This window comes from Delphinus delphis, chromosome 20 (assembly GCF_949987515.2).
Source record: "Delphinus delphis chromosome 20, mDelDel1.2, whole genome shotgun sequence".
In the NCBI taxonomy this organism is placed as follows: domain Eukaryota; kingdom Metazoa; phylum Chordata; class Mammalia; order Artiodactyla; family Delphinidae; genus Delphinus; species Delphinus delphis.
In genome coordinates, this window is record NC_082702.1 from 18,050,613 (window position 1) to 18,070,745 (window position 20,133).

Below are 20,133 nucleotides of genomic sequence, written 5' to 3' on the forward strand. Positions count from 1 at the left end.
CTGACTCTCCTCAAACCCCAGCAAACCAGAGCCTCCCCAGCCGCTTTCCTGAGCTCTGGGCTTACACCTTCACTAACCTGAAACTCGTGTCCAAACCCACTCAGTGTGTCCTCCTCTCCGAGCTGGCTACTCTCAGTCGTGAGGGCTCAGAATTATACAGTCACACTCCCCTGGGTCTGCCAACCACTAAGCCCTGTGGCTTCCAGATCTTCACGTCCCCAAACTCTGTCCTCTTTCCCAGTCTGCTGTAGGAATGGTGCCATTCTCCTCATTTCTGGTCCAACCATCACAGCTCCCCAACCCACCTCCCCACATGGAGTCCCTTCCTGGAGGCAGGCTCCTTCCGTAGACTGCGAGGCCTCTGCACGTCCCTCTGCCTGTGATTATCACCAAGGTGCGCGGCACTCCTGTGCAACCACAGAATCACATGTGCAGAGGGACTGAGCAGAGTGCTCTGTGCAGAGCTGGGGCTCAACAGTAGTTGCGGTGTTTCCTATAAGTGATCAATCTGTCTTGATTAAATCTACTGAACTGTAGTAGTGTCTTCATTTTTAAAAGAATATCTTAAAAGTAAGTATGGAGCAAATTTTGTTTCCTGAAAGTGTGTAGAAAACAAAATCTATCCTAATTCCATAGGCACCCAATTTTATTAAGATAGAAACCTCTACAAACTTAAGACTATTTTAATCTTTGCCATGTTCTTTGAAATTCTCCTACCCTCAGCAGTAATTCAGGAACCCTTCAAGGTCTCCAATGGTCACAGAATTAAATCCACTGGTCAGTTCTCAGTCCTCGTTTCATTGGCCTCGCAGCACCTGGCCGCTCATGGCTCCCTGTTCTGTGAAACCCTTCCCTCACCTGCTGTCCTGGACGCCCTCCCCGGCCCCCCGGCTCCAGGCTGCTGCTTCTCAGGCTCCTCCCCCATGTCCCCACTGCCGGCCACCTCTCAACATTAGAGTCCCAGTGCTCAATCCTTCGGGGCCTTGTCCAGCAACCTGGCTCTCAATACCAGGATCTGCTGACCAGGCCCCCCTGAGACCACACGCCCACTACAGTTACATTCAGAAACCCGCTGCTTCTCACCACCTCCACAAAACCACCCTAGTCTGAGCCGCTGTCATCCTGTCCTGAACTCTGGGCACAGACTTTGTCCCCCGCTCCAGTCTGTTCTCAACACGGTAGCCCAGAATGTTCTGATTAAGCCATTCCTCTGCTCAAAACTCTCTCATGGTTCCACCTCCTCCTCCGAGGAGCCCACCCGTGCTACGGGCACAGGGTCCAACAAGATCTGACCTTCACACCTAGATTCTCCCCTTGTTTGCTGCTCTGGTCACTGCAACTTCCTCTCTGTTCCTGGAACCAAGGAATAACCAAGGCTTCCCTCTGCCCACATGGGTCTACGCCTCAGTATCTGCCTGGGTCAGGCCTCACCTCTTGGGTCTTTGCTCACCGTCTCAGACCCCAAACTACCCCGTCTTCCCTTCTGTGTTGATCTGCTCCATCTCACATACCACCACATTATCCACTCTGTATTTCTGTAACCTGTTCATCATTTGTCTCCACTGACATGTGAGCTGGCCCTTCATCTGTTTTGTTCACTACTGTATCCCCAGTAGACAATCGATCAATATTTGCTGAATAAATGAACAAATTTTAAAATTTCAACTTTACCTATTGGCAACTTCAGTTAGAAGTATTTATCTATTAATTAGGTCAAATGAAACAAAGTCAGACTGAACAAAATATTCCAGCATCCAAAACACACACAGAGCAAAACGGAGGATTAGGAAGCTCCAGGTTCCCATTTCCCCATAGACACGCTGAAAGAACTACCAGAAGCTGTCTGGACCACCTTCCTGTCCCCCCACCCCCCTACCCCCAAAACCAGAGAGGGCAGAGCAGACTTCGTGTGTGAATTACTGTGTAGTCCACTCTAAGCCATCTGGGGGACACCTGAGGGACTATAATGCAAGATGCTCACCTCTGTTTCACGGAACTCAGAACACAGGCAGGAAAGCTGTGGGCACTGCTCAGAAGAGGCCACTACAGACCCATGGACACCTGAGGCAAGGTATGATGCAAGGAGACACACAACAGACCATCAAAGGCCTGGAGAAGCTAGGGGGAGACTCGCTGGAAATTAGGACATTCAAAAGGGGACTGAGAGGGCTTCCCTGGTGGCGCAGTGGTTGAGAGTCTGCCTGCCGATGCAGGGGACACGGGTTCGTGCCCTGGTCTGGGAAGATCCCACATGCCGCGGAGCGGCTGGGCCCGTGAGCCATGGCCGCTGCGCCTGCTCGTCCGGAGCCTGTGCTCCGCAACGGGAGAGGCCACAGCAGTGAGAGGCCTGCATACCGCAAAAAAAAAAAAAGGGGGGGGGGACTGAGAAAGCCACGTGCAGCCGAGGCAAGACGCACGCTCAGAAAAGTCCTGAGAGGACCCTAAGCTTTCATTTCAGGCTGATTTCTAGCCGAGGACGTGGAGAAAACAGGAACCTTGTACACTGCTGGTGGGAACATAACCCACAGCTGTTGTGGAAACAGTTTGGCAGTTCAAAAACTTAAACGTGGAATTGCCATAGGATCCAGAAATTCCAAAAGAGCTGAAAGCAGGAATTTAAACAGATATTTGTACAGCAATGTTCATAGCAGCACTATTCACAACAGCCAAATATCCGCAGTACATCCATACAATGGAGTATTTTTCAGCCTTCAAAGCACAGAAATTCTGATACCTGCTACAACATGGATGAACCTTGAAAACATTACGCTAAGTGAAATAAGCCAGACACAGAAGGACAAATATTGTATGATTCCATTTATATGAGGTACCCAGAAGAGGTAAATTAATGGAAACAGAAAGTAGAACGGAGGTTCCCAGGGGCCGAGGGAATGGGAGAATGGGCATTACGGTTTAATGGGTACAGAGTTTCTGTTGGGATGATGAAAACTTCTGGAGAATGTGGTGACAGTTACACAACAGTGTGAACGTACTTACTGCCACTGAATTGTATACTTAAAAAACAGTTACTGTGGGCTTCCCTGGTGGCACAGTGGTTGAGAGTCCCCCTGCCGATGCAGGGGACGCGGGTTCGTGCCCCGGTCCGGGAAGATCCCACATGCCGCGGAGCGGCTGGGCCCGTGAGCCATGACCGCTGAGACTGCGCGTCCGGAGCCTGTGCTCCGCAACGGGAGAGGCCACAACGGTGAGAGGCCCGTGTACCGCAAAAAAAAAAAAAAAAAAAAAAAAAGAAGCAGCCAGATATGAAAGAGACACATTGCATGATTCCATTCAAAGTATGAACCAGGGAAGAGCCATCCATGCTGTTTTGTGTCTGGAAAGCAGCTGCCCTTGCGGGGGGAGCAGGAGGTGTCTCTGAGTCATGCCCTGTTTCTGATCTGGTGCTGGTTTCTGTGCTCAGAAAATCCACCAAGCCACACTTACAATACGTGTTCTTTTCTGTATGTGTGCTGTCAATAAAAAGCTAACAAAAATTCATTCTGTAAGAGATACAGATGAAATATATTTGGAATTTGTTTTATAATAGTCAAACAAAAACAAAAACAAAAATGTGGGCTGGGGTTTGGATAAAATAAGACTCCCCAGATGTTCGTAATTATTGAAGCCGAGTGATGGGAACGCAGAGACTCATTAAACTATTCTACTTTCAGAAAAAATGTCCATAACACTTGTGAGTTATACTGCCACAAAACAGCTCTTCCAAAAGGAGACAAAAGTCCACTTACAGGGTCTGGCTTACGCTTTCTTCAAAAGTTGGCATTTTAGCTCCTTTGTATAATTTTTTCAGTTGTTCTACATGTTCTGAGTTATCAATGCCCATTCCCATTGACAAAATTTCAGCTCGAACATTATAATCAATGACAGAAGTTCTCAAGTTTTCAAGTTTTGTAGTGTGCACCTTGAATGAAAGAAAAAATATGTTTGCAGGAATTACACTTAGAACTTTAGATGAATCACAAACACTCTCACCGTGGCCTCCTGATCTCACTGTGCAATGTCTGATGCACCAGGGCATGTGCCACCACAAGGGCCTCCTCACTGGAATCTTCCAGAACCCAGCCCCGTACTGGAGAAATATGATCAGGTGTGGGGCTGGGGCCAAAATCAAGTCCCGAGGTAAAATCCCAGACAAGACCCATCCGTGATGCTGTAACCACACGCACAATTCTTAAATCTTTCTGGTTCTCCTTCCTGTGCTTTTTACCTCTCCTCACAAGAAGGCTCAGGGTCTTCAGATGCCCAGAAAGGGCCTACACCAAGGCCCTAAATCCTGCATCCTGGACAGTTTCCTCCACTTGTTTTTTTCTGCAACCAAAACATTCTCATCCATTTCGGTTTACACAAAATTAAGTAAAACATGAAAATCTGCAATTGTCTGATTCCTGCTGGTGGGAGGTGTGGCCCCAGGACTTTCATGGGGGTCGGAGTAGACCAGGCTGGCGCTGGCTGGGGCGCCTCCCCGGGGAGCGCGGGAATCAGGAATGCACTCCCATCCAGGGATAGCAGAAGAGCCTTTCTCCCCTCAGCCTGGGGACCGAGCTGGTGTTGGGGGGAGAAGGCGGCAGGTGTGGGGTCTGTCTCCCCTCCAGTGTGCCATGAACAGTGCTACACTTTGGAGCTGCGGAAGCATGTTTGCCAGGTGGGTTTTCTTTTTTTTTTTGCTTCATTCTCTTAGCTATAGTTTAAAAAATCCTTGCTTAGTAAAGTTTCCATTTTTTTCTCTGATGAAAAACCACCACAATATTGACTATTATGACATCGACTAAGACCCCCCCAGACCTCTTCATTTACCTGCACTGGTAGTCTCTACCTTCCCTTCTAAAAATCATATTCTCCTCTTACTCTTAAATCTTATACCCAAACTCTTCTTTTCCATGTTAAGGCTTTTTCGCTCTTATAAAAAGAACTTTCAACAAAACACTTTTTATGAACTGAATTCCTTTAAATCGTATAAATAATCATAATAATTAAGATTTAAGTGTAACAGAGCAAAACTCTGAATTGAAAAGTAGAGTTCCCAGGGTGCAAGCAGAGGGGGGACGGTGCCGGCCTCAGCAGGGACGGGCTGAGACCCTGAGTCACATGTCCTGGGCTCATGCTCAGTCCCACCCACCCCCACAGGGTAGGAGTCTGCTCATGGATGGAATTCCAGTGCCCCGTACAGGTCCTAGCACACAGTAGGTGCTCAATAAATATCTGGTGAATGGATGAGGTAGGAACCGTGAACATAATAAAATCTGTCTTGGAAAGCCTGAGGACCGGAATCCTCCACATTACTGACCACTTTAAGATCACTTACAACTACACCAGCACAGGCTGTGCTTCTGCAGGGCAGTTACTGTCCCAGGGCTTCCCAACTGTGTGGGCAGAGGACTGTGAAATCGGATTACCAGTGCACAGTCACCACTTGGAAAAGAATTATAAATGGGAGACACTGCCGTGTGTACTATTAATAGTTTCATGAAGTTTCTGTCTCGGTTGTATGTGTGAGCGTGTGTGATTTATACACATACACACACACACACACACACACACACACACAACCTGTGAGCGCTGGGTTACAATATAAAAGGTTCCCTTAAACCAAAAAACCCATGACCACATTCATGACCCAAATAACATGGAAAAAGCTCTCCTTTACACAGAGCCCTTATCAAATAAGCCTCCGTTTATGTGAGGCAAATAGTTATTCAAGCAACAGGTTAGAATAATTTGGATAATTTTAGGGGCCCATCCAAACACACGTTTCTTTTCAAGAAAAACGCATACTTACCATTGGATCAATCCAAACCGTATTTCCTAAAGCCAACATCACTTTTGCATCATGAAGTTTCCCATTAATTTTATGATGAATGTACCTAGTAACCTGAAAAAAAAAAAACACTTAAGTAATTTATCTGAAGCTTTAAAAAAATACTTTATTCTGTATGTGCTCTATAGTTTTGCAAGAAGCTTTTCCATGCCTTTCATTTGAGCCTCCCGACAACCCCATGGGGCAGGTTATGGAGGCCATCACACCCCTTCACCAACAAGGGTAACCATCAGTGGAGACGAATGAGGACAGGTGCAAAGGTGAGTCCCGAGCACAGGGTGTTCCAGTTGCTCCAGAGGACGAGGTCACACACTGGGGCTGCTCAGCAGCAGGGACACTGGGGTTGGGGGGCCCTGGTCCCCAGCAACAGTAGAACTCTCTCTCCTCACTCTCTCACTGAGCTTCCAAAGAAAGAAACATCCATCCTTTAAAGACAGGCTGACAGCTGACAGAGGGGATGGGGGACACGCACCCACGCTGGGAACCACGCGGTGTGAGGAGTCCACAGCACACACCTGTGCTGGGGACTCACCTCTGCACCTGTCCTCATTCAACTCCACTGTTTACAACCCAAACCTTTTGCTTTGCCAACGGCAATGGCTTCTTTCATATCCTGTTAATCAGACTGTAGGAAATGGAGCCTTCCTTTGAAGAATCAGGAGCCTCGTTATGAACAGGACTTAGTGCTCTGGTGACGTCCCTGCCGGGCCGAAGGCGGGGCCTCTCCACCCACCCGAGACGGCATGTGCTCCACGCCTTGGTACAGGGGGGCTTCTTCGCCTTCACAGTGCCTTATCCGCTCTGCTTGGTGACATGCTAGTTACCCACTCTGAAGGACCCAGAGGGCACGTCCCCTCCTTTGGAAGCTTTTCTGGACTCTCTCTCTCTTTCCTTGCCCAGCTTCCCAAGCCCAGTGGAATTACCTGGTCCCTCTGGCGAGGGTCCATCACCTATGTGCCCCCCGTGACACGGGTATCCTAAGCGCATACACTGTTTATTCTCTTTAAGTAACAGCCAGTTTATTTTTAGCACAGTGCATATTTTACACCCAAAGTGTGCGAGCACTAATGACGACCACGGCCCATCACGCCCGGCCTCTCTGAGGGCTCAGAGCTGGTCTACACATGGCGCCGGGAGTGCGTTCCTGACCAGAAACAGGAAGCAGTGAACCCAAACCCAATACTCCAAATTCAAATACACCTCAATTCTGTGTATATTCTGGGTTAAATATATTCTGAAAGTCAACAAAATATAAAAAGCCCAAATAACTCACCTTTGGATTCCATTCAATCTCATTGTCCGCGGGTTTCACTCTACAAACGATAAACTCCACGGCTTGAGGGGGCAGAGTGTGGAAACTTTCTGGGAGGTGAAGCAACTGGTCTCTTGTGATGAGTTTGGTCCTGCCTTCATCTATGAACTTCACAAGGACATTATCCAGGGCCCACGTGTCCTCCTTCTGGCTCACCTCCAACACCTGAACCCTACAGGACAACAGTGGCCTCAGTCTAACACAGAGACCCGAAGGGAAATAATCGTCGCCTTGGCTTCCTCGTTAGAAGCAAACCACACAAAAGTTCCCTAAACTGCACGGCTTTACTCCATACTAGAAATAAAATAACTGAAGTCACCAAGAGCACTTAGCCATGAGTTATTTAATTCAAGTATTCCTATGTATAAAAAACAGTGTAGTACTTTGAATAAAGGAAATTCCTTTATCTGACAACACAAGAAAAATTAACATAGCAAATTAAATGTTCCAAGGTTCTCAATCTGGGCTATCACCAAGCGGGGACGGGTGGGGCATTCGAGGGCCATCGGTGCAAACAGGCACACGAGGCAGGATGGAACGCTGACAGTGCCGCTTCTTGGGCTGACCTAGCTGACTTACATAGCCTCACCAGGGCTCAGTCTGCTTCTCTGTAAAATGGGAACTGTGCCCACTTGATGGGAATTTTGTAAGAATTAAGTGAGTCGATGACTGTCCATAGGTGAATGTCACACTGTCATCCACGCTCTGTGCTCAGCAGCCCCAGGGCAGAGGAGCCTCGAGAGTACGGCTGAGCCGGACCAGGGTGAACACGACCCCACCACCGCCCTCCTGGGAGGCAGCCAGGCTCAGTACGTGTACACCGGTCATACGGGCAGAGATGAAAACAGCGATTCAACACCCCTTGAAGTCACCTTATGCTTCACAACTTCTAGAGATGAAATAAAGAGACACTTTACCTGTGAAAAGCTACTTTTTCTGCTAATCCATATAATCCAAATTTCTCCACCTTTTCAACGGTTGTTTTATTACTGGAATCTTCGAAATACGCTTTCATCTCAGCAGCAAGAGTTGCATAAAGATCCACATGTTTATCAACTATGCGACCAAAGTAATTTGTTGCATTCAAAACATAAAAGGGTATTATCTGGAACATAAACAGTAAACATATCCAGAAAACAAACTCACTCTAACTAACACACCACTGTAAAGCAATTGTACTCCAATAAAGATGTGAAAAAAATAAAATAACATAAAATCCCTTCAAAAAAAAAAACAGGGCTTCCCTGGTGGCGCAGTGGTAGAGAATCTGCCTGCCAAGGCAGGGGGCACGGGTTCGAGCCCCGGTCTGGGAAGATCCCACATGCCGCAGAGCAACTAGGCCCATGAGCCACAACTACTGAGCCTGCGCGTCTGGAGCCTGCACTCCGCAACGGGAGAGGCCGTGATAGTGAGAGGCCCCCGCTCGCTGCAACTAGAGAAAGCCCTCGCACAGAAACGAAGACCCAACACAGCCAAAAATAAATAAATAAATTAATTAATTAATTTTTAAAAACCCCAAAATACAAAAACCTCAATCTGAAGCAAAGAGGTATCTGCAGAAGTCAGCACCTGACCTAAGAGCCCAAAGCACACAACAGGGATTTAAAAATAAACTAGGAAACTGACCAAAAAACAGAATAAAAACCTTAGCATACACACAAATAATTATAGTTTCACTTTAAATTTAATGGAAGTGGTTTGGGTAAATATTAGTTTAAAGCTTTATTATTAGTAAGTGTTCCTTTGTTTACTTTTTAACTGCACTTTAGAAAAATCCTTAAAAAAACATAGCCTCCGTGTCTCTGGAGCCCTTTCTGAAGTATTTTAGTGAGAGCCTGCTGTGTACGAGGCACAAGGAACTCAGAGAGGAAGCATGTCCTGCAGGGACCCTAAGCAACCGTGGGTGGACAGATGTGCCACAGCTGTGTGTGGTCAAGAAGACAACTCTTCACAGGCAAGTGTACGCAGGGTTATTGGCGTGTGTTGGGGTGTCGGTGCGCACAGGTACGCAAGAGTACGGAGGAGGCATTCCAGACAGGGGGCAAACAGTATGCATTAGGGCAGGGAGCCCTGGCTACAGGGCGGGAGTGAGCAGATGGCAGGAGTGAGCAGTGGTTATTTGGTGAGGGGGCAGCGCCATCTGGGAGGCAAGGCAGGCAGGGGAGAGGTCACCCCTTGTGACCAAAAGGTGCTGGATCTCACAGGGCTGACAGCCGGTGGCTCTCCTCTGTGCCCCCCCCCCCCACCAGCTTCATTGCCTGCGCCCCTCACACTCGCCGTAAGCCTTGTCCTACTCCACAAACATTCCACACAACTCCTACCTCAGGGCCTTTGCACTTGCTGCTTCCTCTGCCTGGAATATCCTTCCCTAGATAGTCTCACGGCTGGATCCTTCTTATCATTTGGCCCTCGGGGCAGCTGACCCCTCCTCAGAGGGCCCCTCCCTGCCTCTAATTTCCAAAGGGCCCCGTGTCCCCCAGCACACACCACGGAACTTCACTGCATTTCATCCTCTCCGCAGCACTGTCACCATCTTACTCACTGCTGACCGTCCCCACTGGAAGGTGAGCCGGGAGAGGACAAGTAGCACGTCTGTCATGGTTCCCAACCCAGCCACCCTCCAGCCCGTGGAGAGTCTGCCTCAGGGAACCCCCAGTGCTCTGTCAAGCCGGCCCTCATCTCGGGCAGGGAATTCAGTATTCCTTCTAGCCCGGCAGATGGCCTCTCCCAGGGAGTCTTCTCCCCTATGGTTTAGGGGCCCCAACAACCTGGCATCCCAGACAGAAGCCCACTGGGTGACAGGAGTCAGTGGACAGGAGGTGCAGGGGATGGGAAAAACTCTCACTCCAATGTTAGGAGAGCTTGGCAGGATATAACATACACTCCAACTGCAAATATAGTTTTTGAAAGATGCACAAAGAAAAGTAACAGAGAAAATATACTAAGATGCCAATGGTGACTGTTTTAGGATGACAGGAGTAAGGGGAGAGTTCCTTTTCCCCCGCATTTCCTAAGTTAGAAGGCTCTGTGTTCAGCACACACTGATGAACAGAGTCCAGGCCCGAGCAGGCATCAGTGTGTGGCAGTCCCCTCCACACGGCGTCAGCACATCCACGACACGCCGAGCTGGCAGAACGGAGGTGGCAAAAAGCAGCTTGTGGACTGGACTCTCCTGCCAGGAGGGCGAGAGCGTGAGGCCTCCACACAGGTGACCCACTCTTCCTGGTTCCAGCACCGAACATCCTGGGTGGTGGGAAACTCCTCAGTCCTGGGCACATGGGACGGTCCCTTCTGGCCACACACCTCCCCACCTGTTTCGATGCCCCTCTCGCCAGTAATTCAGTTTGTTACGGTTGCAGGACACAAGGTAAGATACAGAAATCCATCACATTTCTAAAACAATTAGAAAAATAACAATGACATCCAAAAACATGAAATACTAGGGATGAGTTTAACACAAAAAGTAGAAGATCCATCTACTGAAAACTGTAACACGTTGCTCAGAAAATTAAAGGCGACCGAGACAAACGAGTGATACGCCACGTTAACGGACTAAGGAGACTCAGTACTGCTAAGATGTCAATTCTTCCTGTGTTAATCTATAGACTCGAAACCGAGTAGGACCCTGTGGGGCCTTCCCACGGCAGACCCCTCCCCCACATCCTCTGCTTTAGCTTCTCTCTGAAGCACCCAGGTAATTGTATCTGTGCATGTTTCCTGAGTTGTTTTACAGATGTGAAAACCCCTCACCAAATAGAAGATGTTAACTACTTGATGACCAACGAGCACATAGCCCCCAGGCCTACAGGGGCCTAAGGATTGATAATGTTAACCCCCGTGACACCGCTCTGTTATCTCACCATCAACCAATCAGAGAATTGTGCAGGAGCTGATCACCTACCCTGTCACTCCCCATCCCTCACCTGGCCTTAAAAATGGTTTCCTGAAACCCACTGGGGAGTTGCGGGTTTTTAAAGCATGAGCCACTCGTTCTCCTTGTATTGGCACCTTACAGTAGACGCTGCACTTCCTTCACTACAACCTGGTGTCAGTAGAGCGGCTTTACCATGCACACAGGCAAGTGGACCCAAGGTTGGTTTGGTATCAGACTCAACGCAATGCCAAGCAAAATCCCACGAGGATTCTAAGTATAATAGATATTGATAACCTGATTCTAAAATTTTATATGGACATGCGAAGTAACAGTCAAAAGGATATTGAAGAAGACAGGCAACGTTGGAAGACTTACCCACCAGTTTTCAAGATTATAAAGCTACAGTAATCAAGCCAGTGTGATACTGTATAAGGACAAAGAAACCAAGGAGCAGAATAAAGAATTCAGAAATCAGGACTTCCCTGGTGGTCTAGTGGTTAAGAATCTGCCTTCCAGTGCAGGGGACGCAGGTTCGATCCCTGGTCGGGGAACTAAGAACCCACGTGCAAGGGGGGCAACTAAGCCTGAGTACTCTACAGCCTGCGTACCGCACCCAGAGAGCCCATGCACTGTAACAAAGAGCCCGCGTGCTGCAACTAAGACCTGACACAGCCAAATAAATAAATAAATAGTAAAAAAAAAAAAAAAAAAAGAATTCAGAAATCACATATATGGTCTCCTAATTTTTGTCAAAGGTGTCAATATAATTTAGGGGGAAAAGAAGGTCTTTATACTAAATGATGCTGGAGTGACCAATTATCCAGAAGAAAAAATCTTGCCTCCTTTTAAAAAACTCTGCCACACACAAAAGTTAATTTGAGGTGGATCACAGAGCTAAATGTAAAACTATACAGCTTCTAGAATAAAAACACTGGGAAAAATCTTTGCAACCATATGGTAGGCAAAGATTTCTTATGGCATGAAAAGCACAAAATACAAAATAAAAAAGTAAAAAACAAAAAAAAAACAAAACAAACAAAAAAAAAAGTAAAAAACTAGGCTTCATCAAAATTAAAAACTTTTGCTTTTCCACTGGGAGAAAACATTTGCAATATATCTGACAAAGGATATCTAAAATATATAAAGAACTGTTAAAACTCAACAAGAAGGAAACCCAAATAAAAAATGGGCAAGAATTCTAAACAGAAAAGTTAACAAGAGAAGAGATACAAATGGCTAGTAAGCAGTGGAAAGATGTCTAAGATTCTTTATCACCAGGGTAACACAAATAAGATAACAGTGCAAATGCAACAGAGTGGCAAAAATTACAGACTGAGAATACCAAGTACTGATGAGAATGTGGATCAACTGGAATTCTTGCGTGCAGTGCTGGTCAGAATGCGAATGGTTCCACTTCTTTAGAAAACTGTTTGGCAGTTTCTTACAAACATACACTTACCATATGACTCAGCAATTCCACTCCTAGGTCTTACTCCAGAGAAAAGAACATGTACTGTCAAAGATGTAACACAAATGATCGAAGCAGCCAGAAACTGTCAACAACCCAAATGTCCATCAATTTGTGAACAGACAAACATACAGTGGAATCCTACACAGCAATAAAATAGAAAACAGGCGAATCTCAAAGATAATACACTGAGGAACAGAAATCAGACTCAAAAGACCACATACTGTACAATTCCATTAATATGAAATTCCAGTAAAAGACAAAACCATAGTGACAGAAAGCAGATCCCCTGGGAACCAGGGGTATGGGGGGTATGTAATTTAAAAACTCCCTGCAAACAAAAGTCCAGGACCAGATGGCTTCACTGGGAAATTCTACCAAACATACAAAGAACAACTATTACCAATCCTTCTCAAACTCTTCCAAAAGATTGAAGAGGAGGGAACACTCCCAAAGTCATTCTATGAAGCCACTATCACCCTGATACCAAAAGCAGACAAAGATAATACCACAAAATAAAATCACAGGCCAATATCTTTGATGAATATAGTTGCAAAAATTCTCAATCAAATATTAGCAAACTGAATCCAACAACACATAAAAAAGATCACACACCACGATCAAGTTGGATTCATCCCAGGGTCACAAGGATGGTTCAACATATGCAAATCAAAAAATGTGATACACTCCATCAACAAAAGTAAAGATAAAAACCACATGGTCATCTCAATAGATGTAGAAAAAGCATTTGATAAAATTCAACATCCATTCATGATAAAAACTCTTACTAAAGTGGGTATAGAGGGAACATATCTCAACATAATAAAAGCTATTTATGACACATCCACAGCCAACGTAACACTCAATGGTAAAAGCTGAAAGCCTTTCTTCCTGTTAAGATCTGGAACAAGACAAATGTGCCCATTCCCACCACTTCTATTCAATGTAGTATTGGAAGTCCTAGCCACAGCAATCAGACAAGAGAAAGAAATAAAAGGCATCCAAACTGGAAGAGAAGAGGTGAAAGTATCATTATAGGCAGACGACATGATACTGTATATAGAAAACCCTGAAGACTCCACACAAAAACTACTAGAACTGATGAATGAACTCAGCAAGGTAGCAAGATACAAGATTAACATACAGAAATTTGTTGCATGTCTTTATGCTAACAATGAAATATCAGAAAGGGAAAGTAAAAAAAAAAAAAAAAAATCCCTTTTAAAAATAAAATACTTAGGAATCAACCTGACCAAGGATGTGAAAGACTTGTATGTTCAGAACTATAAAACACTGATAACGGAAATTGAAGATGATTCAATAGAAAGATATCCCATGCTCTTGGACTGGAAGAATTAATATTGTTAAAATGGCCATACTACCCAAAGCAATTCACACATTTAATGTGATCCCTATCAAATTATCCATGACATTTTTCACAGAACTAGAATAATCCTTAAATATATATGGAACCATAAAAGGCCCAGAATTTCCAAAGCAATCCTGAGGGAAAAGAACAAAACTGGAGGCATAACTCTCCCAGACTTCTGACAATACTACAAAGCTACAGTAATCAGAACAGTGTGATACTGGCACAAAAACAGACATATGGATCAATGGAACAGAATAGACAGCCCAGAAATAAACCCACACACCTACAGTCAATTAATCTCCAACAAAGGAGGCAAGAATATACAATGGAGAAAAGACAGTCTCTTCAGCAAGTGGTGTTGGGAAGGCTGGACAGCTGCATGTAAATCAATGAAGTTAGAACACACCCTCACAACATAAACAAAAATAAACTCAAAATGGCTTAAAGACTTAAATATAAGGCATGACACCGTAAAACTTCTAGAAGAGAACATAGGCAAGACATTCTCTGACATAAATTGTACCAATGTTTTCTTAGGTCAGTCTCTGAAGGCAACAGAAATAAAAGCAAAAGTACACAAATGGGACCTAGTCAAGGTAATAAGCTTTTGCACAGCAAAGGAAACCATAAACAAAATGAAAAGACAACCTATGGAACAGAAGAAAATATCTGCAAATCATGTGACTGACAAGGGCTTAATTTCCAAAATATACAAACAGCTCATACAACTCTAAAACAAAAACAAATAACCCAATGAAAAAATGGGCAGAAGACCATTTCTCCAAAGAAGACACAGAGATGGCCAAAAGGCACATGAAAAGATGCTCAACATCACTAAATATTAGAGAAATGCAAATCAAAACTACAATGAGGTACCACCTCACACCGGTCAGAATGGCCATCATTAAAAAGTTTACAAACAATAAATGCTGGAGAGGATGTGGAGAAAAGGGAATCCTCCTACACTGTTGGTGGGAATGTAAATTGGTGCAGACACTATGGAAAACAGCATGGAGGTTCCTTCACAAACTAAAAATAGAGCTAGCATATGATCCAGCAATTCCACTCCTGGGCATATATCCAGAGAAAACTCTAATTCGAAAAGATACATGCACCCCAATGTTCATAGCAGCACTATTTACAACAGTCAAGACATGGAAGCAACCTAAATGTCCATCAACAGATGCATGGATAAAGAAGATGTGGTAATATATACACAATGGAATATTACTCAGCCATAAAAAAGAATGAAATAACGCTATTTGCAGCAACATGGATGGACCTAGAGATGATCATACTGAGTGAAGCAAGCCAGACAGAGAAAGACAAATATTATATGGTATCACTTATACATGGAATCTAAAATATGACACAAATGACCTTATTTACATAACAGAAACAGACTGACAGACACAGAAAACTTACGGTTGCCGAAGAGGAAAGGGGGTGGGGGAGGGATAAATTAGGAGTTTGAGATTAGCTGATACAAACTAATACATATAAAACAGATAAACAACAACAAGGTCCTGCTGTACAGCACAGGGAACTATATTCAACATCCTATAATAAACCATAATGGAAAAGAATATGAACAAGAATATATATATATATATATATGTATGTATGTATATATGTATCTGAATCAGTCTTGGCTGTACAACAGAAACTAACACTACATTGAAAATCAACTATACTTCAATAAAGTAAAAAATTAAATTAAATTAAATTAAATTAAAAGGAGGGTCTTGGTTAGAGGGGTTCTGGGAAGGTGGCCACAGTGAGGTGTCATATTTTTTGACTCTCTCTGAATCCCCCACATAAAGACAGACAGAGCAGTGAGACAGCAAAGCCAAAGCCAGGGACATACTGCAACAAAACGTAATTAACAAAATATCCCCATGGACCCCAAAATAAAAGCAGATGAGGATGATAACATAGGAGAAACTCCAGGTGACCCTGGGTTTGGCACTGACTCTTTGGATACAACAACAAAAGCACAGTCTGTGATAGAAAAAATTGGAAAGTTGGACTTCATTAAAATTAAAAACTTCTGCTGTCCAAATGGCACTATAATCATCTTTTAGTATCCACGGAGGATTGGTTCCAGGACCCCCTGTGAATACCAAAATTACTGGATGCTTAGGTCCCTTACATAAAAGGTGTAAGAATTTGCATATAACCTAAGGACAGCCTAAGGATATACTTTAAATCATCTCTAGATTATTCATAATACCTAATACAATGTAAATGCTATGTAAATAGTTGTAAATACAATGTAAATGCTATGTAAATAGTTGCTGGACCACTGTAAATTCAAGTCTTGCTTGCCAAATATTTTAGATTTGAGGTTGGTTGAATCTACGGATAACAAGAGCTGACTATATAAAGAAAATGAAAAGACAAGCCAATGGCTGGGAGAAAATTTTTACGAAACACGTAACTGATAAGACTGGTATCCAAAATATACAAAGAACGCTTAAAACTCAATAATAAGAGAACACACAACTCAATTAAAAAATGGGCAAAAAACCTGAACATATTATCTCACAGCTATTTCAGCAAAGAAGATTACAGCTGATAAATAAGCATATGAAAAGGTGCTCAACATGACGTCATCAGGGAATTGCAAATTAAGACAATGAGATACCACTACACACCTGACTGAATGGCTAAAATCTAAAACACTGACAACGTCAAATACTGGCAAGGATGTGGAACAACAAGAAGTCTCATTCATTCATTGCTGGTAAGAATGTAAAATGGTATAGTCACTTCAGAAACCAGTTTTGTAGTTTCTTACAAAGCAAAACACAGTCTTACTATATACATAATCACACACAACAGTCACACTCTGGTATTTACCCAAATGAGTTGAAAACTTCTGTCTACACAAAAACCTGCACTTGAATATTTATCCTAGCATTATTCATAATTGCCAAAATTTGGAAGCAACCAAGATGTCCTTCAATAGGTGACTGGATAAACACACTGTAGTATAATCAGCAATAAAAAGAAACGATTAAGCCACAAAAAGGCATGGAAGAATCTTAAATGCAAACTGCTAAATGAAAGAAGCCAGTTCAAAAAACCTACACCCTGTATGATTGCAACTATATGACATTTTGAAAAAGGCAAAACTACAGAGACGGTAAAAAGATCGGTGACTGCTAGGAATTCTGGGGAAGAGGTAAAGGGATGGACAGGTGGAGTGCACAGGGGATCTTCAGGGCAGTGAAAGTGTTCTGTGTGATACTGTAATGGTGGATATGTGTCATCATACACTTGGCAAAGTCCACAGAATGTACACTACAAGGAGTGAACCTTAACTTAAACTGTAGGCTTTAGTTAATAATAATTATCAATATTGGCTCATCTATTACCACACATGTACCACAATAATGAAAGATGCTAATAATAGGGGAAACCGGTGGGGGTGCCGGGGGAGAGTACAGGGGAACTCTGTATATTTTCTGTAAAACTAAAACTGCTCAAAAAAATAAAATCTATTAATTTAGATAACAACAACAAAAATAGCAGATGAGTAAAAACCACCCACATCACAAGACCTGCGTGGTATCACTGTGTGTGCAGGAAGCAGCACTGGGAGGTATGAGCTCGTCTGAAAGACTAGCAACAGGAGGATTCCACAAGAGGCAGCAGGTGTTCATAGAAAACACGGTGGGCCTGGGTGACAAGGGCAGCTGCACTGGAAGGCTTTCCTGCATTCTGATAGTGGGTGAAGGCTGGGCCCCTGTGAAATCTCCAAACTGTCCACCCAGGGACAAGAGAGATGAAGGAAGAGAAAGGCCAGATGTACCTGGGTGAGGGGCACAGAGCCAGGGCATCTCAAAAATCTCAGAAACTGTGTTTTCATTTTTTTTTTTTTTTTAACCAGACATGGAAACAACAGAAATGGAAACTCTGTGAAATGAGGTGATAGAACTTGGGAAAGAATCAGAATTTAAAGACAAAAATCATTTCATCAATGAAAACTGTATGGGGTTGAATGGTAATCCGTGCCTCCCGCCACGCCCCCAAAGAAAACTGTCTCTGTGCTAACTCCCACGATCTGTGACTGTGACCTTATTTGGAAAAAAGGTGTTTGCAGATGTAATTAAGTATCTCTGGGTGAGGAGATCACTGTGGATTATGGGCGTGGGCCCTTTATCCATTGACACGTGTGCTTTGTAAGAGGCACAGAGAGAAGAGGAGAGGGTGATGTGAAGATGAGGCAGAGACTGGAGGGATGTGGCCACGAGGTGAAGACAGGCCAGGGAACGCCTGGAGTCAACAGCAGCTGGAAGAAGCAGGAAAGGGCGTCTTCAGACGGAGCACAGCCTGCTGACACCTTGATTTCAAACTCTGGCTTCCAGGACTGTGAGAGAATAAACTTGTGCGGTTTTAAGGCACCCAGTTCATGGTATTTGTACAACAGCCCCAGGAAACGAGTACAGCATAGCCACACAAGGAGGAGCACAAGCATGAATGAACATAACAGATTCGCCCGAAGGGAAAGGGAAGGTGAAGGCAGAACACTCAAACTCAAAAAGAAAGGAAGAAATAATAAATAAAAAAAAAAGATTCACAAGAAAGTGACAACTCAACTCAGCAATTCTATCTGTATCTCAGAATATTCCCCAAAGGAATAATCATGGATGATCTGAAAAGGTTCGTGTAATCATCACATTATTTTTAATAGTCCCCAAAGGGAAACAACTTTCTTTCTAAAAAGATAACTAAGAAATCCCTAAATTTAAGTGGTTTATCTATCTTCCAATTTGATCCTGGTTTTCCGAACGAACTGGCACCTTGAAATAAGGCACCGTGTAAGAACCCTTAAAATAAGTGCCTACTGTCAGATTAATGGTGGTAATTAGTACTGTCATAATTGCCTTCTATTAAATTCTACCTCTTAAAGAATGAAAGTTGTTCATTAAAATGACCATTAATCATTGGACAAGTTCTTTAATAGGACTTACTTTTATGTATCCAAACACTGGTAGAGTTTGGTTGGATAACTTCCTTGGCATGTCTACTTCTGGATTAACATGGTGTCGATCAGGACAGATCCTTTTGTCTCTGAAAAAAAGGAACAGGATTTTAAAACCAGGAAAAAAAAAATAACAATTTTCAACATGAATTTTAAAGTATTCACCAGGAAAATTAAACTAGAATCGAAATCAGAGAACTTGTATTCCAAACGCTGTAAAGTTAAGTAACCAAATGCTGTAAAGCTAATTAGATCCCTCAGATGACACTAACAGTGTGTAAATAAGTGGAAAGGATCCTAAAGTTTAACTGGCACTGAGTAAACTTAAAGGACAGAGTTACTGCATTATTTCTCCAGACAGTCTTAAATGCAGTACGTAAATGAACAAAATATACTTCCAAAATAAAGACTCTGAATCAGAAACACATCACTATAACCCACAACAGGGGCCAATGAACCTCTAAACCAGGAGCCATTCCGTAACCCAAACTGAGAAATAGTTAAAGCTTCAGTTTTAAAATTCAATATTTTATTTAAAGGCATAATGGAAATGGCTGCTAATAACCTGGATAATGTACATAATTCAAAGAAGTTAATTTCAATCGTTATCTTAAAATTAAATTCAATCCAGTAGATATCTAACAGACATCTACTACTCAGTCCCAGAGATCCACTGATCAAGTATTGGCATCGTGTCCGGATCCCTGACTCAGGGATCTCCTGACTGTTAAGATATATCCATGTTCTCCAAATTGATTCATATAATCAATGCAGTTATCAAAATTCCAGCAACGTTTTTGAAGAAACTGACAACCCTTTCTAAAATAAACATGGAGATGCATTAGACCTAAAATGCCAAAACAACCTTGAAGAAGAGCAAAGTTGGAGGACTTAAATACCATTTCCCAAGACCCACTATAAGCTACAGTACTTAAAAAAGTGTAGTACTGGTGTAAGAATAGACAAATAGACCAATGTAACAGAGAGAGTCCACAAATGGATCACATATTCTATCGTCTGGGTTATGTCAAAGGCACCAACTCAGTGAGAACACAACAGTGTTTTAAATAAAGAATGCTGGAGCAAGAGATGATCCATACAGAAAAAAGTAAACCTTGCCCCATATCAAACACTATACACAAAAATTAATTCAATATAGATTATATGCCTAAATGTGAAAGCTAAATCTATAAAACTTCTAGAAGAAAATATAGAAGAATGTCTTCATGATCTAGAGATAGGCAATTTATTTCTTATATTAAAACACAATAAAACAGTAACCAT

General features: G+C 43.5%; 1 protein-coding gene across 2 annotated transcripts in view; it reads right to left on the reverse strand.

Moving 5' to 3' along the window:
• The window catches only part of TDRD12 (tudor domain containing 12), an 82,410-nt gene that overhangs the window by 5,945 nt on the left and 56,332 nt on the right, over positions 1–20,133 (reverse strand). For both annotated transcript variants that reach the window (XM_059999075.1, XM_059999074.1), the window contains 5 exons: positions 18,839–18,938; positions 8,063–8,250; positions 7,107–7,317; positions 5,795–5,887; positions 3,747–3,919 (listed from right to left, as the gene is read on the reverse strand). In XM_059999075.1, coding sequence (XP_059855058.1) covers positions 3,747–3,919; positions 5,795–5,887; positions 7,107–7,317; positions 8,063–8,250; positions 18,839–18,938 — 765 coding nt within the window. The remainder of the gene's footprint in view (positions 1–3,746; positions 3,920–5,794; positions 5,888–7,106; positions 7,318–8,062; positions 8,251–18,838; positions 18,939–20,133) is intronic.